Source organism: Filicampus tigris, chromosome 21 (assembly GCF_054856515.1).
Source record: "Filicampus tigris isolate MCC_2025a chromosome 21, RoL_Ftig_1.0, whole genome shotgun sequence".
Lineage (NCBI taxonomy): Eukaryota > Metazoa > Chordata > Actinopteri > Syngnathiformes > Syngnathidae > Filicampus > Filicampus tigris.
Window position 1 is genome coordinate 5,019,780 of NC_141237.1, and position 13,950 is coordinate 5,033,729.

The 13,950-nt window shown below is 44.3% G+C and overlaps 1 protein-coding gene across 6 annotated transcripts in view; it reads right to left on the minus strand.

Moving 5' to 3' along the window:
* Positions 1-9,170, minus strand: part of kiaa1217 (KIAA1217 ortholog) — a 62,114-nt gene extending 52,944 nt beyond the window's left edge. The window contains exon 1 of one of the 6 annotated variants that reach the window (XR_015084218.1): positions 8,091-9,170. Coding sequence is in view for 4 of the 6 variants with exons in the window: in XM_086020472.1 (XP_085876598.1) it covers positions 8,091-8,406 (316 nt within the window). In the remaining 2 variants the exon portion in view is untranslated. The remainder of the gene's footprint in view (positions 1-8,090) is intronic. The other 5 variants (XR_015084219.1, XM_086020472.1, XM_086020469.1 and 2 more) reach the window with 5 other exon arrangements.
* Between the last annotated feature and the right edge of the window lie 4,780 nt (positions 9,171-13,950).

The following is a 13,950-nucleotide window of genomic DNA, read 5'->3' on the forward strand; positions in this document are numbered from 1 at the left end:
TGCAATGTAGATTCTGTCTTCAGTCGAAAAAAGGACAGTGGTCAAAGTAGCAGTCCTGATTCAAGAGCAGACTCTGAAATGTACTTAAAAGTAAAACAGTTCCCTTCTTTTATCAACTTGCATAGCGCTCGTGCTGAGAACCGCTGGACTCGAACGCTGACAGGATAGTCGGGATTGAACTGACAAGGTCCTCCATGTCGCTGCAGTCCCTGTTTTTTCCGCCTTACAAGTCCCCAAGATCTGAATCAATCCATCAATCGAGATCTAAACCGTGTTTGACTGTATCTCTCACTATTTGTCTTTTCTTTGTCGTGTTGTCATCCAGGGATGTTGAAAAGCCTCTTCTGGCATGTAAGGAGTAGAAAGTACAGATATCTGAAGAAGTGAACTATCTGGCAGACCGCTGCTTATTGCCAAGTGTGTTCCGCTCAATGCCAACATACAGCGCCAAAGTGCTAACCGTTCCTATCATAAAGTTGGCTCCAAGTGATTTTCCGGAGAACATAAAAGGGAGGCAGGTGCAATATTTGCGTCGTCTTGAGGAAAAAAAAAACGGCAGCTTCGCTCTCTTCTCTTGTTAGGCCAAAGAACTCACTGCTTAATCCCTGCCAGATAAATCCTCGCCTTGCTGAAAGGCAAGCCACACAAAATGAACCGAAATATTTGACAGCGCCAGAGTGAGCAGGTGAGGATTACATGTCTCGCTGTTCACTTTTGGAATCTCGGTGTACTTTCTGTCGCAGTCACGCTGTCAAAGAGCCACCTGCGCCAGCCGGCCGAGACCGAAGTCGACTGCGCTGCGTCGGTGCGAATAGAGTCAAGTGACAGATGGCTGCCTTTCAGCCACATAAATGTCAGCAGATTGAAGAGGAGAGACGCGGCAGGTTTACGCTGCCTCGTAAAGTCAGAATTTCTCCATATATATGGCACAGACTCAATGTACAAACAAAGCAGACCTGAGGATTTTCCAGTTCTGGACATATCTGAGCTCTTTCGCAGCAAAATTGTTGTCTGTCCTGCCTCTGTTAAGATACGGTCAATTAAGCGGAATTAACTCCAGGTTTGTGTTTCCCTTCTTTTTTTTTTTTGCCTTTTCTTAGCAACGCTTATAGCTAAAGATGCTAGCGCAAGACGGCAGGATATAGCACCATGGCTCTCCGAACCTCGTGAGACCTCAGTTAAGCAAGCGTCACAAAATTAGATCCTTGGCTGTTTGTGTTTTTCACTGAATCCAAACAGAGTTCAAAGCCACGGGAAAAAAAACGAAAAGTCAGACTCTTGCTGGCTCATGTTAGTTTTGGCTTGCAGGGCATGTTCCTACCAAACTGATATGGAGAGTGAGAACGAGAATCAAAAGGGCCTAAAAGGCCTTGGCTGCCATCCCCCTGATCCCCCCCTCTAGCCCATGGACCAAGCTGCCTTTTACGTATATTTAGCCTGAAATCAGCCAAAGCCCTTAGTGAGCTGCTCCCCTCCGCTCTAAAGCCAGTTTCATAATCTTTTTACGGGGGGCTGGGGAGGATGTGGTGGGTTGGAAAGTTCGGCTTTTGACAACTAAGACAAAAAAACAAAAAAAAAGCTGGAATTAAATGCACAGAAATATATTTTCCTGAAACTTGAACACTATCTTATGACTTTACCAATGCCAGGTAATGATGCCCAAGACCGTACACTGAAGGCTACAATTATCAAGGAACATTGCGCCATTATCGTTTCTCGGCAAGCAGTCACTGGACTGTATGAAATGCACTAAAGCCGGCTTGCCTTGCCATCTCCTGAATATTAACATGTTCTCGCAACTCCCGCTGTACCGTTAACCGAAAAGCACTGAAATGTCAAAAAGCTCAAACTTTCAGAGATCACACTGTATTTTCCCCGTCGTTTCAGTTCCGCTTAAATCCAGTGGGTGTCATTAGAACATGCTTCAAACTGTTGTCAACTGTCAAATCAAATCAAGAACAACACCTTTTACACATTTGTGGATTTAGTGGAATGAGAATACAAAATGTGTACCTCTTTCTCATGATATGACTCATAGTTTCTCTCGGGCTTGAAAGGGTTTAATTGGTTGAACATGTCAATCTTAAAACGGTACTTTGAACATAAAGACACAAATTACTTAAGGATGGCACCCTTTATTGGTTCTCTGGAGAAAAGTGTCAGCCGTGAAAAATTGATAAACGGCGCTTGCACATCAAATGAACTGCCAGCTGTCACTTCCATCATGAGCTGCACCTCACGACTTACCACTGACAGAAGTAACGCTCGCTTGCCAAAGCCTTCCAGGGCGCAATCGCGCGACAACAAACAAATGTGTTTTGACATTATGCGCAGCCGGGAAAACGCTCGGTTCCCCCTGCCACGATGAATAAGCTCTCCCTGAAAGCGTAAACAGCGCACGGAGGAAAAGGAAGACAAGGTCAACTAATTAAAGATTACGTTCAGTCAAAAGAAGTACGCGTGAACCGAACGCCCCAAAAGTCATGCGAGTATTTGTGTTTTGCTTATTCTTTGGCCTAGAATAGACCTTAAAGCTACTCAGGAAAGCATCCGGCTTCTCAGTCTTATCGCAAGACATTTAACAGCAATTACATATTGAGACAATTACCAATCAGAGGCTAACGTGAATAGCAAGTAGCATGGCTAATGCCTAACACGAAAAGCATCGCTTGTTTGCTCTGCCTTTCAGAGGGCTTCAAAGGGATTGCCTGTAATTATTTTATTATACAGTGGTTAACTCCTCTTTGGGCTTGTGTAACTGTAAAGAATGGTAATTGTTCCTTAAAACAATGCCTGAACAGCTAATAAAGGCTTTATGAGAGCAACGGTTTGATTGATTTGGTAAATGTTATTTCCTGTGGGGGGGGGGGGGGGGGAATTGTAATAATAGAAGTCAACCACCCTCACAGAAGTGATTATTTACTTCCATTCCTACAACGTTATTAATTGCAAAGATCCCACAGGATCAAAAGCTACAAGTCAGAGATATTAGGGTGTCGACCACAGTAACGATGATTGATTCAAGTGAAACAAAGTGCAAGCTTTTCCTTCTGACAGAGGGTGATTTGTAACATTTTGTAACATCAGGCAAGGTTCATTCAAAACTCGACCATAGAGGGGCGCTGAAACTTTACAAACAGGAATCAGAGACGCTCAGCCCGCCGGGAGGCAAGAAATGATATGAAATTGTGCATCTGTTTCGGCGTAGCCTACGGGGACAGACACACGACCGCAGAGTAGAACTAACACAAGCTTGAACTTGCTCTTCTGTCTTGCGGTGTAATGCAAAACGCATGAAGGCGCTACAACGACACACGTTTTTGTTTTGTTTTTACCACGGGCTACCAGATTATTGTCTTGCTAGATGGTCTAAAAAAAAAAAAAAACAGCCATCGAATTTCTATACAGCTTGTTCTCATTAGGGTCATGCGTAAGATGCGGCCCATTCCAGCTGACTTTGGGCGAGACGCAGACTACACCCTAGAGTGGTCACCAGTCAATCACAGGGCACATATCGTTAGTCTAACAGCATAATTGCCTGAGGAATTGTTAACTTACTGTCACAATATCAATACGCTTGCTTAAATTTGTTTTGTTTTCTTTCTTTTTTTCCAGGTCATCTGCACAGGTTTTCTTTTACCTATATAAAGAGTTTGAATCACAAACATACCATAAACTATAATCCCCAAACCCTTGAATATGATCGCCAACTCATTTTACAACTTTAACCTTCATAAATGGTTTTTAGATGATTTGTTTTCAAAATTTCAGAACTGGCCGTCTACATACACATGGGGCGAAGGCTTTCCTTAACTTCCACTAGCAATCCAAACATCACTTTATTACTACTTTCCTATTAGCCAGTGCTTTGGCGCCATTTGTGGCAACCTGGGAGATTACAGAAAAGCACAAAAATATGCGAATGAATTTGTGACTAGCGAACTGCAAAAAGGCTAAAATGAACTTCCAAATACAATACGCTGCAAAACCAAAACATTAGCACGAATGGTACGTCACCAAATGTTTCCCAGTTTTCTGAAGTAATTTAAACCTCCGGCTGTTAACATCAGCTCAGCACAAATCCACCCCCACCGCATTCTCCCCCCCCGCAGCTTAGCGACACAGCCGGGCTGAAACGCTGCGTCAACGAGGCGTCTCAGCTGCCTGGTTGACAAGCTTGAATGTCTTTCCACTGACTTCATCGCCCGACCGAAGCGTATTATTTCCCTTCTCAAAAAATCCCCTGATCTAAGACCAAATGGAAGGGTGGAGGTGATCCCCAAATCAATGATTCTTGTGGTTTACACAAAAGGGATGTGAGAAGCGGAGGGTCAAACCCGTCTGGGTGTTTTGTCTAAAGTTCTCCGCAACAGACTACTGTAATTGAACGCGTCATGCACAGGGGGATAAAAGTATAAACGTCACGTGACACACTGACGTAACTCTACACAAGACTTCAGGCTACGTTAAGATGAAGCGTGAGCCAACCTAAAATCTTATCGGTTTCACAGCAGGGGGCGCTGGCTGGCAGGTGCAAGAAGAAGGAGCCCAGAGGAGCAATTATGTGAAGGGGCCGAGAAACTTTCTCGCTGTCACACACTTGAGGGAGATTCAAAGGTGGGCAGGAAGTCGATTTTATTCGCAGTTGCTCCAAGTGCAATGCGTCGGGAATAAATCTGACACACACTCCTCGTTATATGCATCCTGTTTGTGGGACAGAAGTGGATGAGGGCCTTTATTTTCTCGGTAACAAAAAAGCCTCAGGTGTTGTAAACTCTTTGGTTTTCGGACGTGAGCTTTGAGGACACTAGCCTCTTTCACACTGGCCATCATCTAAGCTGGCATTTTCCCAAGTTGGTCTCGATGGGGACTGGGGCTGCGGTCAATTTCCAACATTGTATCAGAGATGAAACAGAGGCGGGATGCCGCAATCTACGACCGGCGTGTGAAGTTTTACGTCCATGAGTCACTGTGTTGAAATCCACTGTAGATGTCATAAACGTCTGTTTCTTAATTTTCTTCCTTTGCCCTCCCCCCACACCCACACCCTCAACAAATGCCTGCAGTTCATAAAATTTTAACGGGTTTAACGATGCATTAATATCATCCTCTATGTGGAAATGACATAGTAGATATTAATAATGTTCACATGCAAAAGTCATTTGCCAAAATAAAAGGTTATGTGAATCCAGTGGAATCCGAAACAAATGTTTGGACTTCATCCTCAGTGCGATATTGCCATTTGCAACATTCAAAAGGCCACCAAAACCATAATGGTCTCCTCGTCATTGAAAGACTGAAAAGGGGGAATAACACTATGCAGGGAAGTGGAGTTGTTTCATTTCAGTTTTTGAGATGACCAGCTCGACCAAACAATCTTCTATTTTGGAGAGATGATTTGTTGTACGTAGCGACTAAAGTGTCTGCTAAAGGTCAGTTGGTCCTGACTTGTACTTCAGACAGCTTGAGCTGCAAATGTGAATGAAAGTGTTACTCCCAAAAATATAATAATCAATTGAATAGTTGTTAGGAAAGCCTTTGAACATAATCCAAACCCAACTTTTGACAACGCAACAGTTGAAATTCAACAAATGGAGGCTCAACACCATGGTGGTCTTCCATTAGATTGCGTTTTGAATTCACTCTACAGCTGCAGCCAATCACCTCGACAGTCTCCTGCCTCAGGAGCCAAGGAGGAAAAAAACCCCACTGCAAATTACACCCCCGGAAGAAAAACACTGCAGTCCTGGTGGGGAGAATTTACAATACACACTCATGAGTGATCACATAAGCAACACTCTTTCTTCTTGCTCAGCCGCCCGATTTTTCGTCTGTTTCTGTTTCGAGGGATGAGTCATGGCCACTCATTTGCAAACCCAGACTGCAGGCCCATGAACGCACCATTAGCCCACATACTGTAATCTAATGTCTCTAATGACTCACTGGGCTTCTCTTCTACAAGAGGCATTGTCCCATCTTTACACGTGGCATTTGGAAAAAAAAAAAAAGGTCTTGAAAAGGTCACTTTTGTTGCACTTTTCACAGGTAAACTGCTCGACAATCTGGGAAGTCATAGATATTAAAACCTTTTTTTTTTTTTAAAAAAAAGGCAGTAGCAACTGTAATCACACGATTGAGCAGTCCGATTCCAATAGTTTTTTCATTCTTCCAAAAATGTGTTGTCATCACTCTTTTCTTGCCTTTATCGGGGGGACAAATAACATTTGTCTGAACAAAAGAAATCCAAACCTTTTGTCATCACCTTGCGCAATGAAGCACTTCAATCACGCCACGACTTGCTTGCTGACAAACGTTGCAGACGTGAGTTCACACAAGCAAGTTTTCAGCTGCTTTTGATGATTCACCCCCTGAAGTCGCTCGCTAAGAGATGAGTTAATCGCAGAAACGCGCCTGACTGCATCTTCAGAGCCTCATGTGAACAAATCCTTGCACGATGGGGCACGATAACCCGAGGGCCCACGTTGTGATACAATGGCTAAGTTACTTTCAAGTTGAGCAAGAAGAGAACTGAGAATGAATGAAATGAAAACAGCAATCCTTTGGTCAAGGTCCACAAAGCCGAAGTCCACGGTGCCTGCGAGTCCGCACCTTGCTGGCTTTGTACTTCTTTTTCCTTCTTTCTTTTATTTTTTTTTTCCAACCAGAAGTTAGATGAACCTTCTACCCCACTTCCAGTGACAGAATAACTCCCAAGAGGTCTGAAATTGGGCCCTGTGTCAACCAGCGGTCAGCTCTTCAGCTTTCACACAGTGGAAATGTCACCTGTCATGTGCTCTTATTGTCTTTGGCTTGTACGTGACCCCGTAGTTCTTTTCTTTCAGCTGCCATCTTGTCCTGGAACTAGCAGCACCTTTGGGGACCGGAGAAGTGTATCCCGTTCTTGGTCACCTTTTGCGTATTCTACGGCTGGATGCATCTTTATCTTTCTACAAGAATCCTTCTTGAGTACAAAGAACTGAAACGGGAGTAAGTGGGAGAAGGCGCATGAAGGATTAAGATGGGCTGATGGGGCGGGGGGGCTGGGACCGAAGTGAAGACCCTCACAAAGAGACACAATCCTAATTTGTATTCACGAAACATCTGGTTTCCAGTACAAACCTGCCCCCTTGTAACCCACAAGCACGCTTTTTTAACCACGGGGAGGGATTCACTCACAGGCAGGGCTGGAGACCTGTTGATTCCCCAGCATGCCCTGCTCACATTCCTGACCTCCTTCTGTCACTCTCTTACTAACTTCACCCCTTTTCGGTTGCCTCCATCCGCCCCAAAGACTGAAGCCTACCTTCCTCCGCTGATTTCTTTGAGAGCGGCTGACAGGAAGATATACGATCCGTCAGTCAAACACTTAAAGTACATTTCGAAACTTGGTGAGATTCCTAATGTGAGTGTGACCCCGACACGACAGTGAAAGCTGGCGCCCTGCAGAGTTGGGAGTACAATCAAAGAGTCAAAAGGGAATGATAAGAGTCCTTTCTTCAAGAGCACGCAACTTCCTTCGTAATCAGTGTCCCACTGAAGCGCAGCAATATTTGCTGCATTCACTGGAGCGTAAACGGTTCCCTTTTCGATTTTAGTGTGCCGGACGGACCAGGGCGATGGTAACTGGGGACAAGCATACCCACGATGTTTGTCTAAAAAGTTTCCCATGGATCAAACTGACATAGAAAAATTCAGCCAAATACGCATGAACACTTATATAAATGGGGTAGCTGTACTGCAACTCACAAACAGGTTTTCATCTTCAGGTCCATGAGCAAAGCATGAGCATGAGCAAACTTCCAACAAAAACTACTGTTGTCATTTTAATTCATATCTTAAAATGACCTGCAACAACAAGTGTGTTCGTGCGGCTTTTGAGGTTGATGCAGCAGATGCTTGACAAATTAATTTTTCCTTTGCTTCAGGCTAAGAAGATGACTATTGGCCAATGTTAAAGGGAGGCACGCGAAAAAGCCCTGATCGCCAAATTTAACCAACAACAACAGAACAACTTTGAAAGACGAGAAGGGCTGAGTTCAAGTTTCAGAGTTACTGAATGAGTCCAGAATGATATTGAGACGATGACTTACTGTGTACAGAGCCGTGATGCTGGCTTGCTGCTTTAAGCGTGCTGGGTTTACTCTTCTGAGGGTTTGACTCCACGGTGGGTCCAGCCTCACCTAGGACCTTTTGTTCCGCCTGGGTTTCGCTCTGCGCTTTGTCCATGAGTGATTTCTGCCTTGTTAACACACTGTCCGTGCCCGCCCTCATCAGCTTCTCGCCCACACTCTGCAGCCGGGCCTGACCGGCCGACGAAGCTGTGCCAGGGCATTCCTTCCTGGGGGAGGGCAGCCTGGATCCGGCGCCGGCTGAGGGAGGCCGGGCCAGCCTGGAGGTTTTTGACATCTTGCGGTGGTGGATCTCAGTCAGTCTCTGCGCCTGTGTCCTCGGGACTCTCAGAGCTCCCCGCGGGTCTCCAGCGTGTTGTGACTGGTGCAGGTAGGCTGGGAGGCCGGTGGAGGGAGGGGACTTTTGGGAAGTCAAGGGGGTGGGGGGTTATTAACTCTCTGGAAGGTGCTCTCCTCTCCTGGCTTGGCCTCCTGGGCTCATTCTCCAAAACAAACTGCCTGTGTGTGCATAAACCTGTGGAGTAGCGGGACGAGCTTTGCCATAACTTACACAATCTTTGTCTCAAAAGACTCTTAAATTCTCCTGTGTGCAACGTTATTCACTCCTCCAGCATCTGAGATCTCTCATTCCTACCTTGCATGTTTGCGTCCTCTTCTTTTTCAATTGAACAAAGGGGAAAGCGTTTCGGCGCTCCAGAGAGATTCCAATTTAAAGAGGTCAACACAGGAAAAGAGCAAAAGTCCTCCTTCAGGTGCAGCTGCAGAAGCTGTTCCAGATGTGAGTACACCGATTCGCGTCATCAGCGCGTCGCTTCGGTTGAATCCCCAGGCTTGGTCTCGTGCTGTTTTCACTCCTTCCGCTCGCTTCTCTCCATCCATCGTAGACTCTTTCGGCTCTTGTCCCCGTAGACGCTTTGCATTCCTCCTCACATGTCAGGTGGCGATCCGGCGAGCCGAGTCGGGAATCGCTCGCTCACGTGCTCGCCCTCCGCTTGACGTGTGGAATTTGCAGAGAATTAAAAAGCGCAAAAAGGAGAGCGCGCGTGTGTGCGCTGGGTGCGGGTCTGTGTGATTTGCTGCGCCAAAAACATCAGCTGTGACAAGAAAAAAAAAAGGGGGGGGGGGTGTCCAAGGAGAAGAAGTGGGCTCAAAGAGAAACACGAGGAAGAGAAGATCACAGCTTCTCCATGGGACAAAAACATTTCACTCCTTTGACAAATTGCTCGGAGCGAACTTGGCCCGCACACAAACCCTCAGTGACAGTTGCCAAATGATTTCGCTCCTCCGGCAACTTTGTAAGAAAAGAGGATTTCATAGCAGTCGCTGGTTTGGAAAACGTGTTCTGCCCAGGCTCTGCTTCATGACCTCTGGAGACGGGTCATGACGGGAGGCTATTTCATCCGGATACCTTTTGACACTTGTGTAACATACTGCCGCACATGTGATATATTACACAGCGACGCCATTGCGTTGCGTGCTCACTGACTAAACAGCAGAAAATGGATTATAGATAGCCACTGGCTCAAGCGTGTCCGCACAACATACTGAAAAGAGCAACAATTTGTCATGCTGCTCATTTTATCAACAGGGAAACATCCTGGTATAACATCACTACTCTGAAAACAGTCAAACATAACATATGAAAGTCAATTTTCCCGAACATGTTAGCGGCCGTCCAATCAAGCATCATTGACTGCATGGACATGTAATATTATTATGATGGCCACATATCTGCGTGGCTTTGGATGAGGCAAAGCAGATTGACCTACATACAATCGCCGGCGATGACAGGTTGGGATTCGAAAAAAGGACTTCATGGGAGTCGCAGCATTTCTGACGGATTTTGGGAAGCGAGGGAGACCGCGCAGAGGATAGAGCGCACCATTAGCGTGAGATTGGATATCGGAAACGGTGTCGGATTTGCAGGCGTGCGTCGACGGCAGGCTTGGTTCTGCTGCGTTAGCAGCATGCTACAAGGGATTACTTCAAACTGAGGACGACCACGACTCCATATGGCTTTTACTCAAATGCTTAGATTGCTACTTGTGTGTGTTAGGAGAAGATGAAAGCCCTCTGTGCGGACTGGAAGCCTCCCAGCCTTGAAGCCACTTCTTACTGTACAGTATACAAAAGTCGGGCAGAGCCCAGTTCAAAGGCTTTAAATAGCAGAGCGTTTAGAGAAGGTTGTAATTTCAGCGTTCGAGTTAAGACGGTGTTTTTGCAAAGTGCGACGGCTCGTGAAATGCATCTTTATAATGAAATAATAAAGGCTGGTCTTGACATATTACTTGTGCATGTCATGTTATGGTGCGTTTACTTTTTGATTGCTCATATGGAAGTAGTTGAGACTACAGGGTGTTTACTTGAAATTACACAGCCAAGTGTTTTTTGTTTTTTTTCTTAGCTGCCTACTTCTGAAAATATGTACGCAAGTGATCTATTTGAAATTGTGATGTCATAATTCCGCCAATTTAGGGTTTGTCCGCACATGACTTCCAAGCTAGGCAGGGATAAGGAGTGCTATTTTCAAGCGATGGCTGGCGATTACTCGGAAGCACTTTCAATTCAAATCTAAAAGGCAAGCAAAGCTGCAACGTTAGCATTGATTAGCATTAGCTAAAAGCGCCAGCTTCGGATAACCGCAAGTACTGGAATGTTCATTGGGGTTGTCGAACAAGGTGGTCCTCGGTTTACGACAACCCCGACAGGTGAGTTTACGAGGTTAGGATTAGTGTGCGGGAATATAACGATGACATTTGCGGTCCTCATACAGTCGCACAGCCTTGTGGGTCTTTCTCTGTTCTGGAGTCCATATTTTTATTGTTATTTTTAGGTATCGGCAGTGTTTTTCAAGCTAGATAACACTCAGTGAGCACCATAGTAACAAAGTAACTGTAGTCGGATTACTTCTCTGAGAAAAGTAGCATGTTAAATTAGTCGTTAAAGTAAAAATTGGATATATTAGAGTAACGCATTACTGGCATCACTGGTGGTCGTGGTCATTTACCGCAGAGGAGAAAGAATATATCCCTGTAAGTCTGTCTATACATGTGTTGATGTTATGGTATATGGACGTGGGGAACTTTGATAACCAGAATCATAGCATTAAAAAAAATATATATATAGTATCTAACTACGAGCGTATGCACAAGGTTAACAGAAATGTGCAACCGTGATATTTAATTAGGGTGATGCGCTTGTGTGTTGTCTAGGGTGCCACTGTGGTATTTCTGTAACTGACCTTTGAGTCTGTGAGTTATTAGGGCGGCAGGATCCAAGTGACTCACCCCCCCACCGATAATGTGGACTGTTCCAACAAAACGTGCTACGAGTGCAAACAGAAACGTCATAGGATACGTGATCAAAGATGGTCGGCAATACGTTCTTTAGTGAAGCTTTACCGTCAGTGAGATGGCTGACTCACGTCAACTCAAGTTCACCCAAGTCCTTTGTTCATGCATGCAGCATATTTCGGAATGTTAGCCCTAATGAACGGTACTTTTTTTTTTTGCTCGGTTTGGAGCAGCTGGATGATGTAATCGGATGAAAAAAAATTGTCAGAGTGGATAGACTGTCCCCGTGACTATTTGTCGTTTGCTATGCAGGAATTCACCTTTTTACGCATTTTATGTTCTTTCTGTGATGCTCTAGGATGCCACAAGATGACAGAAAAGCCCTGGCTAATAGGAGAGGAGTAATTAGTTTCGAGGAATTATGCTGAAACAAGAAATATGTTGGTGAGGAAGTTTAGCTCAGGCTGTTAGCCGATGTTATCGAGAGTCTTGCATGTGTATATTTTTGCTCTGCTGATTATAAATAAGGTCATGCAAACAAACAACACAGGTCTCGGTGAACTCAGGTCAACCAACAAAATAACAGTTGATCATTCAAAAACTACAGGGGCGCAATCAAAAAATCTGAATGAGACTGTTCTCCCAGAGTTTTCCGTGGGGTGGGTAACAGTCAATGTAACAGTTTGTCCCTCTTTCAAGGCATACATTCCCAGTCTCTTAAAGTGCCAAGAGTACAAAAGCAGTATCTCTGAGTGTCCTACTCCAGTGACAAGCCATTGTGTCAGAAAAAAAAGTAGTGTATTTTCTGAGAGTGGGGCGTCAAGGAACCATCTGGGTGTGTGGGGGTGGTCATCTAGAGGTGCATAGTCCCTGCTGAGGATTAAAGTAGATGTTTTTGCCTGACCCTGGGGGGTTTTCTCCCAGACATTCCATCAGAGGGCTCCCTCCCCGCCATATCATGAGTCATTACTCACCAGCAGCCACCGAATCAGTTACTGGAGGCCCCCTGCAAGGCTAACAGAGATGCAGAACAATAGCATGAAGGTGTGTGTGCGCGTGTGATGCAGCTAACCAAACAAAAGTATCAATTGTGATCATTCCCTGTGAGAAGTTACAGCAAAAAAAAAAGAATGAGAGAGAGAGAGAGAAAATAGGTCTTAATAAACACATTATGGGAAATTGCTGCATCATGAAGTCAGTTGATTTTATGCACCAACAGAGGCAACACAATTCTTCACAGCAACAACAGTTTCTCACGAGAACAAGGAATCAATATTCTATCAACGACTTTTTAGTGTACTCTAACTCTTTTTTTTTTTTTTTTTTTTTTTATGCCAATAGGAATGTCGGTTCAGTAATAGGGACCGAGAGTCGCTAACCTAAGAGGGACACAACTTACGGGTTTATGGTTACGAGCCGCCGTTGTTTAGTTGTTTTTTGCTTTGTGTTTCCGAGCATAATTTCAGAAAAGGAAAATGCACCCACATACTTCCTTGACACCGATTCTTATTTAGAAAGTACTATGGTGGCATCTTGGGATGTTTCAGAACAAGTACAAAAAACACAAAGTAATCTCCCTCCACGTTCCAGACCACGCCTGCAATAATTCAAAACTAAAATGTAGAAAACTCCTATTTAAATATTTGCTAGGCATGTTTTCGAGCATTTCTAGCACAATTTTTTTTTTTCTAGGTCTTTAAACGCACTTTTCAAATACGGTGCTTCCTGTTTCCATTCTTCATTTTTCAAAAGTACAGTTTTACACCAATTAGTGTGCCACCATCTAGCGGTCAATAGTGGAATTACACCCTATAAATAAGAGTTACAACAAAATAGAATAATTAACTGTACAAAGTAAAAACAAATCTGCGAAATAGCAGGAACGTGACCACAATGGAGCTTGGATTATTGTAGGTGCGTTTTCATCAAATAGCTTGCGATAGGTTTCACATAATTTTTTTTTTTTTAATTGTCAACAGTGAACTACAAATATGCAATGGATTTAGTTTATTTCCAGTATGACTACTGAATGTAGAAGGCCATGATTTAAAAAGGAATGTAGTAGCCAGGAATTAAAAAGGGACTCAAAGTCAGCTGAACAATGAGAGTAAACAGTCAGCCACTTGTTGTTAAAAGTCAACATGTCACATGATTGACTTCCACTTCTGTAGGTCAGTAGTCGTATGCTGTCCAGTAGTCCATAATAGCATTTTATCTGAAAGTGAAACAGGCGTGTGAGGGTGATTTCCTGCCAACGGAGCAGAAACTAGAACCAAATAAACTTGAAGGGACTCTCCCCGCGTCATGAAAGCAAAAAAATTTATAGCCAGGAGCATAGCAGTAAGTAAGAAAGTACAAGTTTATGGGGCGTGGAAATTTTTGAGGGAAAAACAACAGCATGTGCACAAGGATCAATGAACAAAAAAAAAAAAACACAAGAAAATAAAAACTTCTGGTATTTTGATGGTATTAGCCGCGTCATTTTGGTGAGAAAGCAACCCTACAAGAAAAAGTCTTAGCAAATGTTT